At 39.2% G+C, this 16,441-nt stretch overlaps 1 protein-coding gene across 6 annotated transcripts in view; it reads right to left on the reverse strand.

Moving 5' to 3' along the window:
* The window catches only part of OSBPL9 (oxysterol binding protein like 9), a 160,757-nt gene extending 145,608 nt beyond the window's left edge, over positions 1–15,149 (reverse strand). For 4 of the 6 annotated variants that reach the window (XM_038558042.1, XM_038558041.1, XM_038558039.1 and 1 more), the window contains exon 1: positions 15,001–15,149. In XM_038558042.1, the coding sequence (XP_038413970.1) occupies positions 15,001–15,111 (111 nt within the window). In that variant the 5' untranslated portion in view covers positions 15,112–15,149. The remainder of the gene's footprint in view (positions 1–15,000) is intronic. The other 2 variants (XM_038558040.1, XM_038558043.1) reach the window with 2 other exon arrangements.
* Positions 15,150–16,441: the final 1,292 nt, after the last annotated feature.

The raw sequence follows: 16,441 nt of genomic DNA on the forward strand, positions 1-16,441 counted from the left end.
CTACTTTTGTTTAGAAATTTTGTAATCCATATAGCTTGCTTTTACCAATGCACTAATCAGAAAGCCTAAGTATTTATACAGTCTCAACAGTTAATTTCTTGTTATGAATAAATTGGAATATTAGTTTGTATAATAGTATATACAGTGTATATTTAGTGAATGTTGTATGTCAAACACTGTCATAAACCTTAGTTTTCTGTTAACATTACTTACTGAGCACTTCTATTCCAGATACTGTGCTAGTACTTTAAGCACAATTTTATTTAATTCTCACATCAATCTTTTAAGTTCTTTTATTATATCCATTTTATAATCGAGGAAACAAAGTCTCAGAAAAGTTTAGTAACTTGCCCATGGACTCATAAACAACAAGTGGGAGACATAGGATTCATATCCAGGTCTAATTTCAACGGCCATAAAGGTCATAAATTTCTACCACAGTTACTATAAATCTGGTTAAGTCCTCCTTCAAAGATTTTGAGTCAACAAGGCTGAGTGTCAAATCAGCAATCCTTCTGAATTCAATACTGTAAATGTTACCCTATAAAGACTTGAAGGAGTGCTCCAAAGAGTGTACCCCTATCTTCCAAACTACCTCTAGCATGTTAAACACTTGGTTACTAGATTATAAATACATGTCACATACATACATAGCACATAAACTGTGTCATACCTGCACTGGGATCTAGGGTATCAGGATTTAATTAATTTCACAATGAAGCATATTAATATTTCTGTAGTGCAACATATATTTACACTAACTGTCATAAAGACCATAAAGCAGCCACACAGTTCAAGACAGACTTTACTTCCAAATGAGATTATAATAAATTTAGGGGAAAAACCTTTGGAATTCAGAGATTAAGGGATTTCAAAGTTATGGGTAAAGGTTTGTGAGCATATAAACGTGTGTGTTTTTAAGTAGGTTCCATGTCCAGCATGGAGTCCAATGCAGGGGTGAACTCACGACCCCGAGATAAAATTCTGAGCAGAGATCAAGAGTTGGATGCTTAACCAACTGAGCCACCCAGGTGCCCCTGTGGTATTACATCTTGACCTACTACATTGTAAAGTCTCGATTCTCTCATTATTTCTTTAAAAAGACAGTATCTTCAAGTCAGAATTTCAAGCCAATAGATCAGTGAAGAAAACCATTTTCACAGTTTAATTAAACACAGTTACAATAACTTAGAGTTTTCATATTCTTTCTAAAGTTAGAAATTAAATACTAAATAATAGTCTAAATTCTGCAAATTACTTAAAGGATGTTAATATATATGGACCTCAAGGTAAATTTTCTATTTTTGCTTTGCTTCTCAAATACTGCCCAGAATACTAAATAATATTAATGTTATTTCACAAAAAACAATTGAAGGAAATGACAGAAGCATGCATGTTAAACTTCAGGTGGTTTGTGTTATATATTAGTACTTCTCTGTGCTGTGATAATCCATTATTATCTTTCAACTTCACTTCTCTGGCAAAAATTGCCCAGGAATGTTTTTCTGTTTTTGGAAAAGACTAAGTAAGGGCCCAAAATAATAAGGTCGTGAAAAGACAAACCATGAGAAGAGCATACAAAAAGTCAATGATGAAAAAATTTGTACAATACACAAAATAATTTAGTTAGCATGAACAATAGTCAGAACCACAGAATTTTGGATACTTAGTTCTAATTCTAAGACTCGTCCTCAGCCTCAATTTAGAATGGATATGCTCCAAAAGCTCCTTGTTCAACTTTGGAGATTGGAACTCAGAATAAAGTTTTACCAAAAAAAAAAAAAAAAAACTGGTAAAAATGTTCCCAGCAATTCAAGAGCCATGCCTAAGGGCTTAAGAAATGTTCAAGTCTGTGATTAGTTAAGATTTACAACAAACATAATTTACTTTCACAATCAGGGGGATAGTTTTTTTCAAAAAGGCTATTTATTTTTTTTAATTTTTTTAAGATTTATTTATTTATTTATTTATGAGAGAGAGAGAGAGGCAGAGACACAGGAGGAGAGAGAAGCAGGCTCCATGCCGGGAGCCCGACGTGGGACTCGATCCCGGGACTCCAGGATCACGCCCTGGGCCAAAGGCAGGCGCTAAACCACCGAGCCACCAGGGCTGCCCTATTATGTGATTTCTTTCCTTTTTTTTTAAGATTCTATTTATTTACTCATGAGAGACACAGAGAGAGAGGCAGAGATATAGGCAGAGGGAGAAGCAGGCTCCTCACAGGGAGCCGGATACAAGATTCGATCCCCAGACCTGGGACCACACCTCGAGCCAAAGACAGACACTCAACCACTGAGCCACTCAGGTGTCCCTATTATGTGATTTCTTAAGTCTCAATGTCTTCATTATATAGAAATAATATCAACTACTTCACACTATTGTTCATTCTATAAATATTTACTGAATATTCAAAAATGCCAGCTACAGCTCTAGATGCTACAGATAAAATAGTGAAGTTTCTGTTCTCGTGGAGTTTATATTCCAGAGGAGAGATACAGACAATAAACAACAAAAAGTAACTTCAGAAGCTAACAACAAATGCCATGAAAAAATAAAACAAGATCATTGTGATAGTGACCGACAGTGAGGTCTACTTTAGGTGGATGTTATGGAAAGGCTTCTCAGAGCAGTGACATCTGAATGAAGACCTGTATAACAAGAAGGAATCAGCCATGCTACAGACCTGAAGTAATAACAGTCTGAAAAACTAGAAAACCTATACAAAGGCCCTGAGGCAGGAACAAGTTTCATGGCTGCCCATGAAAAATCTTTAATAAAATGTTAAGTTGGAGAATATCATGTATAAGATGATCTAGTTACATAAAATAAACATACATGTATATTTAAGCAGAAACAGTTTTTAGAAAAGCTATTTTCCAAAACACGGGAATTTCAAATGAGACTTTTCTTCCTTCTACTGTATATACTTTTCAGTACTGTTTCATTTTCCTAAAATTGAAGGTGTGATCTCTTCAAGAACAATAAAACTATTGTTTTAAAAGAAATAAAAATCAATATCACCAAATTCTGCAGAGACAGTGCTATTAAAATTAAGTGTGAAAAACAAAAAGTACTCGTTGAGTGTAGCAACAAAGCTATCATTGGAGACCTCTGCTAGGATTTTCAGTAAAATCTGGAGGTAAAAACTGCTGCAGAGTCAGTGTAAGATGGATGGAATGGATACACTGTAGAAAACTCTGACTACAAGTTTAAGAAGAGAGGTTCAGGATGGAATATCCAGGGAGACACAGAATGAGAGATATTTTCAATGTGGGAGAAATACGACCATGTGAATTTGTTAATGAAAAAGTCAGTAGGTCCTAAAATTCATACAGAACTTCAAAGGACCCAAAATAGGCAAAACAATTTAAAAAGAAAAGAAAAGAATAGAAAAGAAAAGGAAAAGAAAAGAAAAGAAAAGAAAAGAAAAAGTCTGAAAGACATACTTCCCAATTACAAAATGTATTACAATGCTATAATACTTGAAACAGTGTGACATTGACATAAGGACAGACATAAAGATTAATGGAGTAGAATTGAGAGGCCAGAAATAAACCCTCAGGTTTATGGTCAATTGATTTTCAACAAGGCTGCCAAGGTAAAGAACAGTCTTTTCAATATATGGTGCTACAATAACTTGATAGCCACATACAAAAAATAAAAATAAAAAATAAGAACATAAAATTTAAGAAAAAGAATGTGACCCTTAATTCACACCATATACAAAAATTAATTCAAGGGCAGCCCAGGTGGCTCAGCGGTTGAGCACCTGCCTTCAACCCAGGGCGTGATCCTGGAGACCCCGGATCGAGTCCCCACATCGGGCTCCCTGCATGGAGCCTGCCTCTCCTCTGCCTGTGTCTCTGCCAATCTCTCTCTCTCTCTGTGTGTGTCTCTCATGAATAAATAAATAAAATTTTTTAAAAAATTAATTCAAAATGAATCAAAGACCTAAACATAAGAGCTTAAACTTTAAACTCTAAATAAACAAATAAATAAATAAATAAATACTTTAAATTCTTAGAAGAAAGTAGGTGTAAAACTCTGTGATCTTAGATCGTTTTATATCACCAAAAGCACAAGCAAGAAAAAATAAAGTTAAATTAGACATAAACAAATTTTAAAATTTTGAGTCTGCTTCTCCCTCTGCCTCTCCCACTTGCTCATGCTCACTCGTGTGCTCTTTCTATCAAATAAATAAAATATTTAGAAAGAAGACACTTAGAGAAAAAAATATTTGCAAATCATGTATCTAATAAGGGATTTGTATCTAGAATATATTTAAAAAAAAAAAACCCTTACAACTCAAAAAAGACAATTCCACAATTTAAAAATTAGCGAATGGGGGATCCCTGGGTGGCGCAGCGCTTTGGCGCCTGCCTTTGGCCCAGGGCGCGATCCTGGAGACCCGGGATCGAATCCCACGTCGGGCTCCCGGTGCATGGAGCCTGCTTCTCCCTCTGCCTGTGTCTCTGCCTCTCTCTCTCTCTCTCTCTGTGTGACTATCATAAATAAATAAAAAATAAAAATTAGCAAATGATCTGGAGGCACCTGAGTGGCTCAGCTGGTTAAGCATTCAACTTTTGATTTCAGCTCAGGTCATGATCTCAGAGTGCTGAGTGTGGAGCCTATTTAAGATTTTCTCTTTCTCTCCTTCTGCCCCTCGCCCCCAACCCCTCCACCCTTGCTCTTGCTTTCACTCTCTCTCTAAAAAAAAAATAAAATAAAAATTAGCATGTAGGGCTAAAAACTCCCATGTACGGCTCTCTAAAAAAATAAAATAAAATAAAAATTAGCATGTAGGGCTAAAAATTCCCATGTAGGGCTCTCTAAAAAAAAAATAAAATAAAATTAGCATGTAGGGCTAAAAATTCCCATGTAGGGCTCCCGGTGCATGGAGCCTGCTTCTCCCTCTGCCTGTGTCTCTGCCTCTCTCTCTCTCTCTCACTGTGTGACTATCATAAATAAATAAATAAATAAATAAATAAATAAATAAATAAATAAATAAACAAACAAGCAAACAAATAAACCATAACAACATACTACTTCACACCCACCTGAGATGGCTATAATCAAAATGACAGATAATAACAGTACTGGCAAGGATGCAGAGAACGTGGAACTTTTATACCCCTGGTGGGAATGTAAAATGATGCTGCTGCTTTGGAAAACAGTCTTGCAATTCCTCAAAAGGCTAAACATAGAGTCACCCCTACGTACATCTAAGAGAAATGAAAACATGTTCACACCAAAACTTATGTACACAAATGTTCATAGTAGCATTAGTCACAATACACAAAAAAGTGGAAAAAACTTAAATGTCTGTTAACTGGGGATCCCTGGGTGGCGCAGCGGTTTAGCGCCTGCCTTTGGCCCAGGGCGCAATCCTGGAGACCCGGGATCGAATCCCACGTCAGGCTCCCGGTGCATGGAGCCTGCTTCTCCCTCTGCCTGTGTCTCTGCCTCTCTCTCTCTCGCTGTGTGCCTATCATAAATAAATAAAAAATTTAAAAAAAATGTCTGTTAACAGATAAATGGATAAATACAAATGTGTAATGCTCATACCACAAAATATTTAGCAGTAGAAAGTAATTAAAACATTATGTTAAATGAAAAAAAGCCACATTAAAATCATTTAAAGGCGACTTTTATAATATGATTCTATTTATATGAAATGAACAAAATAGGCAAACCTGTCAGAGACCAAAAGTAGATTAGTGGTTGCCTAGACTGGGGTAAAATATTGCTAGTAATATAGTGGAAACAGTGTTTCTTTTGGAGGTGATGAAAGTTTTCTAAAATTGTGGAGATGGTTACACAATTCTGCAAATATATTAAAAACCATTTAATTCAAATAGGTGGTATGTAAATTACTACCTGAATAAAACTGTTACACACACACACACAAGAAAAAAGCAACAGGCAACTCAAAGATTTCCTAAAAAATTTCACATTTTTGTGAAATTGTTACAATGATGTCTAGTTGTATTGCAAAACAAATATTCTTAAACCACAAAAGCCCATACACAGAAAGGAAGTTTAAGATACATGAGAGAAAGGGAGTAGAGAAAAGAGAAGAGAAAATCTATAGACTGAGGTCCTTGAAAATTTGTGAGCAGATGGAATCCAGAACCCCCAAGGATTACCTCTTCCACTCTGATGGGGAAGGATGCAGATAAGCGTTGGCAGGAAAGTAGGTATACTATTAAGTGTGAGTATAAGATGTTAAGGTGTTCCCACTAAATGTCTCTGGGAGGCATGGCACCTTCTCTGAATGACTGAGGAAAGAAAATGAGAGAATGTAGACAGTTGCCAGAGCAACAAAGCAAATATTTACCCATCTGTGCTATAGTAATGCTAAAATAAAATACAAGAAATGAAATAGGTAGACAATCTCAGCATGAAGGCTTAATGTGAACAAAACTCCAGGAAACAGAAAACCAATTTTCATAATAATCTTAACATTGTCATGTAAATGGGAAAAAATTATGAATACCTCAAAACAACTTCTTTTGAATATAAGTCCATTTGTAGGATTCCACGTACCTTGAAACTTAACTTTTGGAAAAAAAAAAATTAGGTCCCTTTTTTTTTTAAAGGAACTAGTCCAAGAGAATCTTTCATGATAAAGTGAGAAAGAAAATAAATAATTGGATTGGCCATTTGTCTTTCTCTATAAACAATAAAAAGAATTAAATCCTTAATTTAAATCACTTGTGCATTCTCCTAGCTTTGATTGGAACTATATAAATATTTGAAAAGCTGATCCTATGACAATATGCCACATATAGAGTGGCATATTTAAGAACAATCTATTTTCTGTCCTTCCACAAATTATTACCATCCACAAAACTGCCTGCAACAGAAGCAAGAGCTGACTGCTTATCTGATATAACAGGGATCCCTGGGTGGTGCAGCAGTTTAGCGCCTGCCTTTGGCCCAGGGCGCGATCCTGGAGACCCAGGATCGAATCCCACATCGGGCTCCCGGTGCATGGAGCCTGCTTCTCCCTCTGCCTATGTCTCTGCCTCTCTCTCTCTGACTAACATAAAATAAATAATAATTAAAAATAATAATAATTATTATTATCTGATATAACACACTAAGCAAACGATCCCACACAGTTCTACAGGCTCCAGATAATTAAACAAAAGCCACTGTTGTGGATATAAGCTCACTCATGTTTTACATAAACCATGGAAACATATATATTTATTAGTAGTATAGTCTGAAAAACTTAAAAGGATACATGAGACACAATTCCAAAACAGCCTTTTGAATCTCATCTCTAAACCTAGTTTTAAGGGCCTTGGACATTCCATTCACTACAAGAACAATGTGCCACACTGTAGGACTTGAAGATCATGATGCTCAGTATTGCCATTAAGAAGTTTACAAACTTGTTGTACAGATATAGAATGTACCATGGATACAGCTAGTTAATGATAACAAATATAAAATGATTAAATGCCCAAAGAATTATATGAGCAAGTTTCAAGGGTATTAAAACAGGGGAGAAAAAAAATCAAGGCAGACTAGAGTAGTCAAGAAAACAAACGATACAAAATTTCCATATATATCTTCACTGATACTACTTACCATTTTAGAACCTTTGTTTTCTTTTCAGGACATTAGATTAGATACAATTTTTCTGACAGCCTGGGTGGCTCAGTGGTTTAGCGCCGCCTTCGGCCAGGGCGGGATCCTGAGGACCCAGAATCGAGTCCCACATCAGGCTCCCAGCATGGGGCCTGCTTCTCCCTCTGCCTGTGTCTCTGCCTCTCTCTCTCCTCTCTGTGTTTTGTTCCTTTTACAATTCAAAAGCTACTTTACTAGTTTTGGACTTCTTAACATATACCATTTAAGCTCAATAAAAACTGTCAAAAAGAGTTTATTTACAAAAGTATAAATTCACTTTTAACTGTTTGATGAGAGTGGTGCTGATACCTTTCTAGGAGAACCTGAAACTACCTCTTTTACATCTTTGCAAGAAAAATACATATACTTAAGCTCTTCAAAATTTTTGATCATCTTCCAAACACTGCTAAAGACTTCAGATGACACTTAAATGTGTTTCAACTACCAGTGGTTCTGAAATGCAGAATCATTATGAGTCTCTTCCAGGCAGCATGTAATAGTGAAGAACATATGATTTTTCTAATGATTCTTTTTACTAAGAATACCTTGAGCCGCCCTGGTAACTTACTAATTAATTCACTTTCTAACTTTCTCTCCAAAATGTTACAAAAACAAAATATAAAGAGAGTTAAACATTTTTGTGTAATGATGAAACAAATCATACTTTATAATCTCATCTAGTTCCTCAAACAACTGGAATAACCTTTAATGTGTCCCTAGCCATTCCTTTTTCCAGGTCCCATGGCATTGATCTAAATCTTCACTATGCTCATAAGTCCTGACTCTACCCTCATTTTTAACATGGACCTTGATTCTTGTCCCTACATTTAAACAAAATCCTCTCAGAATCCCTACCCCTTAGTTCTATATCCCTCTCTGCCTCTTTCACAATGAAACATCTTGAGCAATCTACTTTTTCTACTTCTTACACCTTACTCTCTAAACCATTCCAATCTGCCTTTCTTCCAAACTAACCACCCCACAGAAATTGATCTCACCAAGGTCATCAATTGTCCAAATTGATCAATCTGGTGGATATTTTTACAGGTCTTTACCTATTCAGTCTTCTCAACAATATTCAAGCCAACTCACTATTCCTACACGTTGACTGCCACATTCTTCTGGTTTTTCTCTTACATCTCTGGCTGTCCCTTGTCACTCTCCTCTGTAGGCTTTCTTCTCTGCCAATTCTTTGAATATGACTATGGCTTAAAAAACTGTCCACAAATTCTTTTGACACTTCTTTCAAAAGGTAGGGACTAATTCCCCTCTCGATGCCTGAAATTCCCATCCCCATGAGCATAAGCTAAACTGTATGGTGCATTTGTAATGAACCAAATAAGGCAGAAGTCATGTTCTCAGACTAAGTCATAAAAGGCATTGCAGCTACCTCCTTGCTTTCACTTTGATCACTCCTTCTGGGTGAAGCCATAAAGCCTATGATAAACACTAGCCTAACCCAATGGAGAGGCTAGCTGATGAAGAACTGAGGCCACATTCCAACAGCCAGCAAGGAACTGAAGCCTGCTGCCAACTGCTGTGAGAGTGAGTCATCCTGGAAGCAGATCCTCCAACTCCAGTCAAGCCTTTCACAGGACTGCAATCTGAGCCAATATCTTGACTGCAACTTCTTGAGACCCTACACCAGAACCATCCAGCTAAGTCACTCAAAGTTCTGAGCCACAGAAACTATGATAATAAATGGTTTTTGTTTTAAATTGCTAGGTATTGGGATACTTTGTTATAAAGCAGTAACTAATCCAATGATGTTTCTCAGCATCCTATCTATTCTCACTTTCTCAATTCTCCATATATAAAGCTAATATGTATCTAACCAGATTTTTTCCCCTCAATTCCAGACTATAGGACATTTTTACATCAATTTCAATATGCCCCCAAAGCAACCGCTCCCCCAACCTGTTCTTCCTAACTTCCCTATCATTCATCCGTGTAAAACCAAAAACCTGCATTTCATTAAATGACTCCTCCCCTTTCACTCCTATCCAGTCACTAAGGCCTGTCAATGTGACTTGATTATTTCTCTGTAATGACAGTCTTCTTTAAAGAATACAAATTTTACCTGTACCTCTTTTTTTTTTTTTGTAAAGCTTGCTGTATATTAAAGACCTTTTTATCTGTCAAATTAGTTACAATTTTCCCCAAATTATTTTTTTTTAATTTTTATTTATTTATGATAGTCACACAGAGAGAGAGAGAGAGAGAGAGGCAGAGACACAGGCAGAGGGAGAAGCAGGCTCCATGCACCGGGAGCCCGATGTGGGATTCGATCCCGGGTCTCCAGGATCGCGCCCCAGGCCAAAGGCAGGCACTAAACCGCTGCGCCACCCAGGGATCCCTACCTGTACCTCTTGATCAATTTTAAAATCAGAGACAACCAGACATCATGTGCCACTTGATGTAATGTTTCACATATGAAAAATTCTTGCCCAAAAGAAAAAAAAAAAAAAACAGGATTAAGCTTCTAGCTCTAATTATCAGTTTATACAGTTCCTCTATTGTAGGAAATATGGACAACAAAGGAACATGTTTAAACATACCACAAGAATGTTGCCAGCAAAATCCAGAATGCAGAAAATTCTACAGGATAAGTGAGATCCGGTTTCTTCAACAAGTGATAAAAAAAAAGAGAGAGAGAGAAAAATAAAAAGGAAGAAGGACCTATAAATTTATGTGTGGATCTTGTTTGGAATCCTGACTCAAACCAACTGATGAGGGAAAGATGTTTGAGACATTTAAGGAAATTGAACACAGACTACATATTTGATATTAGTAAATTAGTATTAATAATATTTAGTTGTAAAAAAATAATAATAATATTTAGTTGTAATAATTGCATTGTTTTAACATTTTTTAAAAGAGAGAGACCTTAATTTTTAGTAATACATTTGAAATATTCACAAATGAAAGGATACAGTATCTGGGATCTGCGTTAAAACAAACCAATGGGGGAAGGAAGGAGTTGGTGGAAGTATTAACAAAACTAGATTGGCCATATGTTGATAATTGTACAAGCTGGATGACAGTAATTCAGTTTACTACCCTCTTTTATATATGTTTGAAATTTTCTTTAATAAAAAGTATTCACAACACCTAAATGACTTTCCAATGCCCTGGGGAGTAAAGTTTAAATTCCTTAGGTGGTTTACCAAGAAAGCCTTTCATTATCTGGCCCCTTCCTACCTCTCTAGATCTCAGTACTGTCCATCTCACAGCTCAAACTCCATGACTGTCAATTTCCTGATTCTTGTCTCCTCTGAAAACATTTATTCCCTCTATCTCAAGCAGTTACCTCTCTCTGCTCACATAGTTAACTTCTATTCATCGTTCAGGTCACAGCAAATCTGTTTCTTCTAGGAAACCTTTCCTGACCTTCCAAGACTGAGTCAAGTAACATACCTACATACCCAAAAGCATCCATCCTATGCTTCCCAGATCACAGGTCTTACTTGCTGTATCCCCCAGGATACTCTAGGTATCATGAAAGCAAGGATTATTTCCATTTTATTTGCCATTTTAACACCTTTTTCAGCATAGCACCTGGCACACAGTAGGTTCTCAAAAGGTTACAAAAGGCATGATCTTCACTAACTTTCTAACCTTCTAACTCCTCATATACCTATAATTCCCACAATTTTCCTTCCTTTCTCATCTTCCTCTATGATCATGATTCACATAAATGGTAGCTGTTCAGACACTGTTCCCAAATTATACCTTAGCTGCTCCAAATGCCTTCTGGACTCAATATCTTCCTATCTCCTATACACATCTTTACATGAGAGCTACTCAGAAATTCTCAGTATCTTCTTAATGCACTTTCATTTTCTCAAGTTTCCCACCTATTGCCTGAAATGCTCTTCTTCCTTTATCCTATAAATCTCAGCTCAAATGTCTCCCTTGCCTTTTCCAGGCAATGTTCCCACAGCACTCTACTCTTATTTCTATTGTAGAATTTATCATATTGTTTTGAAATTATGTTTAGGTGTCTGCTGCTAGAATGTGAGTTCCTAGGTAGAAGGGAATCTCTCCTTCATTCTGTACCTCTACCATGTATAACACAATGCCTATTACAAAGTCAACCCCAAATTAATACTTGCTGAATGAACTGTATTACATTGTTTCTAATAATTAAAAGATTGAACTAGAGCTAAAAAGACTGCCTAAATCTACTTTCCTAAAAGAGATAATCAGTTTCTCTCTTCCTGTATTGGGCAGAACAATACTATATGAAGCTCTTTTTAAAAAACTGAAAATTCACAGAGTATGAAAATAAAAGAAAGATAAAATAAAAAGATCATTCATTCCCAGAGAACAGGTCTAGGTCTGGGCCTAGGCCCAGAGAAAAAGATCCAGGCTGAGGTGACATTTAGGCGAATCTATTCAATTCACGGCAATCCCAGTGATTCTAACCCAACTCTAAGATTATTCCAATATCAATTTTCAGTACAGGACAACTCTAAAGCAAGGCCAATCTACTTTAGTTCAGGGTTTTCATGGCCATGCTGGAATAGACCTCCAACCACGAGCCAGACCAGAGCCTAAGTGATTCTGAAAACAAGGAACAGGGTGACTTGCTATTTATTACTCTGTTAAAAGGCTAATATAACTAATTCAGATACTCTTTCTGGAAGATGTAGCTCCAAGTTATAAGCCCCACACAAATCACTAAACTGTATCTTCTAAGCCTTCTGAATCCTTTTTTTTTTTTTTTAAGATTTTATTTATTAATTCATGAGAGACACAGAGAGGGAGAGGCAGAGACACAGGCAGAGGGAGAAGCAGGCTCCATGCAGAGAGCCCAAAATGGGACTCGATCCCGGGTCTCCAGGATCACGCCCTGGGCTGAAGGCGGCGCTAAACCGCTGAGCCACCAGGGCTGCCCAGCCTTCTGAATCCTAACATAGTAAAATAATGTCCAAGCGTACAGAAGTCCTTGCCAATGTTCAACATGTCTCCTATTTTGTCTTTAAGTAGATACCTATCCTCTTTTCATGTTTGCTGGACCTCCTCCTCCTCTAATTTGGGATTAGGTATTATTTTATTTTCACAAGATAATTTTACTTTATAATATTTCCCTGATGTTTCTCTACAAGCAAATGCTTTGACACCAAAAAACTGGGGGAGTGGGGGGAGACTTCTAAATAGACATTAGTGAGAAATAGGATATCTCCTTCAGCTGGCAAGGATGATGTTTCATTGAGTCTGGTCTCAGAAGGGAAAAATTACATATTTCTCCCTTCTGAGAAGGGAGAAGGGTAAGGGGGAAAGGAGAGAAGTAGTATATGAAAAATCTGTATTTAGGGCAAGGAGAGATTTATCAAGGTATTTAAAAACTAAAAGGGAAAGGAGGCAGTAAAAGGATGCAGAAAAGGCAGAAAAACAGGAAAAAGGGCTACGAGCTCCTAAGAACCCAGCTTTCGGCCTCTAGAGTACGGCCCTAGATTTAAACCAATACAAATTTGGGATTTGTAGAGTTAAGTTAATTCCATATTGCCACTTATTGAAATTACCCTACCTTGAATAGGCTGGAAAGGGTCAGTGGGAATTTCTAATTATGGTATCTACTGAAACCCAACATTACTCTTCATTTATCTGAGCTATAGGATTTCATTACTCCAGAGTTTTCAAGATACAGTGTTCAGTTGCATCTCCTTCATGGCTACCTAAAGATAATCGTGAATGATAGGCTTAAATCTCATTCAGATTTTGGTCTTTTTCTCCCTTTAAAAAGTATGTAGATGGGGTACCTCGGTGGCTCAGTAATTGAGTGTCTGCCTTTGGCTCAGGGCGTAATCCTGGAAATCGAGTCCCACATCAGGGTCCTGGAATGGAGTCCCACATCAGGTTCCCCGCAGGGAGCTGCTTCTCCCTCTGCCTGTGTCTCTGTCTCTCTCTGTGTGTCTCTCATGAATAAATAAAATCTTTAAAAAAGTAAAAATAAAAATTATGTAGAGAAAGGATGTAAGTAGTTAAAGGGCGTTGAAAGTAACTTTTTTTTTTTTTTTTTTTTTTTACTCCTGTAGACTTGCCTTTAGTAACTCACAGCTTGCACTTTCCTCCTCCCTGCAGTGAAAGTGAAGTGCAGTGAAAACAGAAAGCCAGGAATCTGGAATCCTGATCACACCACTTACTGCTAGCTTTGTGATCTTGAGCAAATTACTTAAAAGCCTGGAGCCTCAAATTCCAAAACTATAAAATGAGGATCACAAGTACATACCTTACATAGTTATTGTGAGTGAAATGAATTATGGGAGCCACTAAACTAGAATATTGGCTCCCAAGAAAAAGAATGGACCTTGATCTCTGCTGATTCTTGCTCAAACGCACACGTGTGTCACACACACACCTAGCCCAAAGCAATAATAACTAACATACAGTGGGAGTTCAATAAATATTTTTAAATGAACAAATAAATATTTCTCTCATCAATATTAATCCTTCTCAAATGATGATTTTTTCTTCTAATTTTCTGAAGCCTTCAGGGAGTTCTATTTCGTCCTTTTAAGTGGTTTCTTCCCTCTCAGTGGCTATTATTAACTATACACTATTCGGAGACGGCACCTTTTTAGGTAATTTCTCTAATACCACCCACCTTCTATTTCTAATGCGGTAGGTGTGGAACGGGTAGTCAGAACCTAAGATTCAAGGCCATTCCGGCACTTGCCCCCGCCGCTAGTTAGCGCTGAATGACGGTGGAGCCCCACCCCGAGCCCCCTCCGCGACACAACTTTCAGGAGACACCGCAGTCTCCAGGCGGCTTTCGCTAACAGGAGACGCCTGGGGAGGAAGCCCTCGGCTGCAAAAGTTCAGGCTTCGGTGCCGCTCGCCTCTCTCAGGACGGAGGAGCGCGTCCCATAAAAGACACACTCCGTCCGGGCAGACGCGAGGGGCTTCAGACTCCCCCGTGTCGCCCGCAAGCCTGAGCACCGGGCCCCGCTCGTGTGACCGTCGCCCGCAGGAAACCGCGCTCTTTAATCCCAGGAGGGAAGCTAAGGGGCGCGGCCGGCTTCGGGGTCTCGGGGGGGGGGGGGGAGGGCACACAGACTGCGTGGCCCGAGCCTTTAAATCACTGCTACCACCGCCGTCACCTGCCTACACCGCGCTGGATCCCACCACAGCTCCACGCAGGACCCTAAAAACGGAACTCGGCTCGCCCCTAGCCCGTAAACCAGACAGCCACTGCCTGCTTATTGGCTGCGCCGGCATCTCCTCCACCGCCATTGGCTCCCCCGGACGTAAGGCCTCCCCTCGAGGGAACCCCTCGCACGGCGGCGCCCCCAGCTTAGCACCCCGCCCCGGGAGCGACCCCTGGGGCTCTCGGAGTTCTGCCCCCTGAGGTCTCACCGTGTAATAGGAAAGCAGCCCTGCATTGTAGTCCAGCACAAACCAACGGTACTGCCACCCCTTCATCACGTTGGTCCATTTACTCAGCGGCCCTTCCATGATAGACGCCATCTTGGGAGCCGCCAATGACAACAAACGGCCTGACGTCACTCGCTATAAGGTATTCACCGGCTGGGGGCGGGGCCGCCGCGGGAAGGGGCGGGGCCGGGCGGGGCCGGGCGGGGCCGGGCGGGGCCAGCCGCTGCTGCTGCGGTCAGCTCCCCGCCCCCGCCCCTGCCCCCAGCCGTCACCTTAGACCTTCCCAGGGACGTGAGAAAGGCAAGCATGAATACCACTAGGATTACTGAGTCACATAAATAATTTTATTACCCATGATGATACCTTACGGGTCCCAAAGATTTCATATATGATACTCATGTATGCATTCATCTCAGAAATCCATTCACACACACACACACATACACACAAAGAAAGAAATCCATTCACGTAAGACATACTTGCTATTTTGTGCTAGACACACTTTTAGGCTTTGGGATTCGGCACAGACTTCATGAGGGGCAGAAGGAAACAGGCAACAAAATAAATAGCAAATTATCACTGGTAAGTGCTATGGAGAAAAATGAGAGGCAGAACGTAGGAGATGCAATTTTAATTTCCCAAATGAAGAATGCTTGAATGAGAAGGTAACTTTTGAGCAAAGACCGGAAGAAAGTGAAGGAGGGAACCTGGGAGAAGAGCCTTCGGGGGAAGGAATAACAAATTCAAAGACCAGGGATCCCTGGGTGGTGCAGCGGTTTGGCGCCTGCCTTTGGCCCTGGGCGCGATCCTGGAGACCCGGGATCGAATCCCACGTCGGGCTCCCGGTGCATGGAGCCTGCTTCTCCCTCTGCCTATGTCTCTGCCCCTCTCTCTCTCTGTGTGTGTGTGACTATCATAAGTAAATAGAAATTTAAAAAAAAAATTTTCAAAAAGACCAGACAGGGATCCCTGTGCTGGTGCAGCGGTTTGGCGCCTGCCTTTGGCCCAGGGCGCGATCCTGGAGACCTGGGATCGAATCCCACATCGGGCTCCCGGTGCATAGAGCCTGCTTCTCCCTCTGCCTGTGTCTCTGCCTCTCTCTCTCTCTCTGTGACTATCATAAATAAATAAAAATTAAAAAAAAAAGAAAAAGACCAGACATGTTGAAGGAACAGCAGGTTCAGTGTCAGTGGATGTCATGAGCACACTGTGAAGCACATACATGAGTCTTTGCACAATGTCAGCTTTGTTCAATCATAAAGCAAAGCTAATCATAATTATAAAGCAGGTTCAGGCTTCCAGACTCAATGTTATTTCACCATGTGATTAAACTTAGCTTCTTACACAGCACAGAGAGCAGGACAGAAGACAAATCACATAACAAACAAAAAATACAGAAAGATGTAGGAAATTAAGGAACCAA

Source organism: Canis lupus, chromosome 15 (assembly GCF_011100685.1).
Source record: "Canis lupus familiaris isolate Mischka breed German Shepherd chromosome 15, alternate assembly UU_Cfam_GSD_1.0, whole genome shotgun sequence".
NCBI lineage: Eukaryota > Metazoa > Chordata > Mammalia > Carnivora > Canidae > Canis > Canis lupus.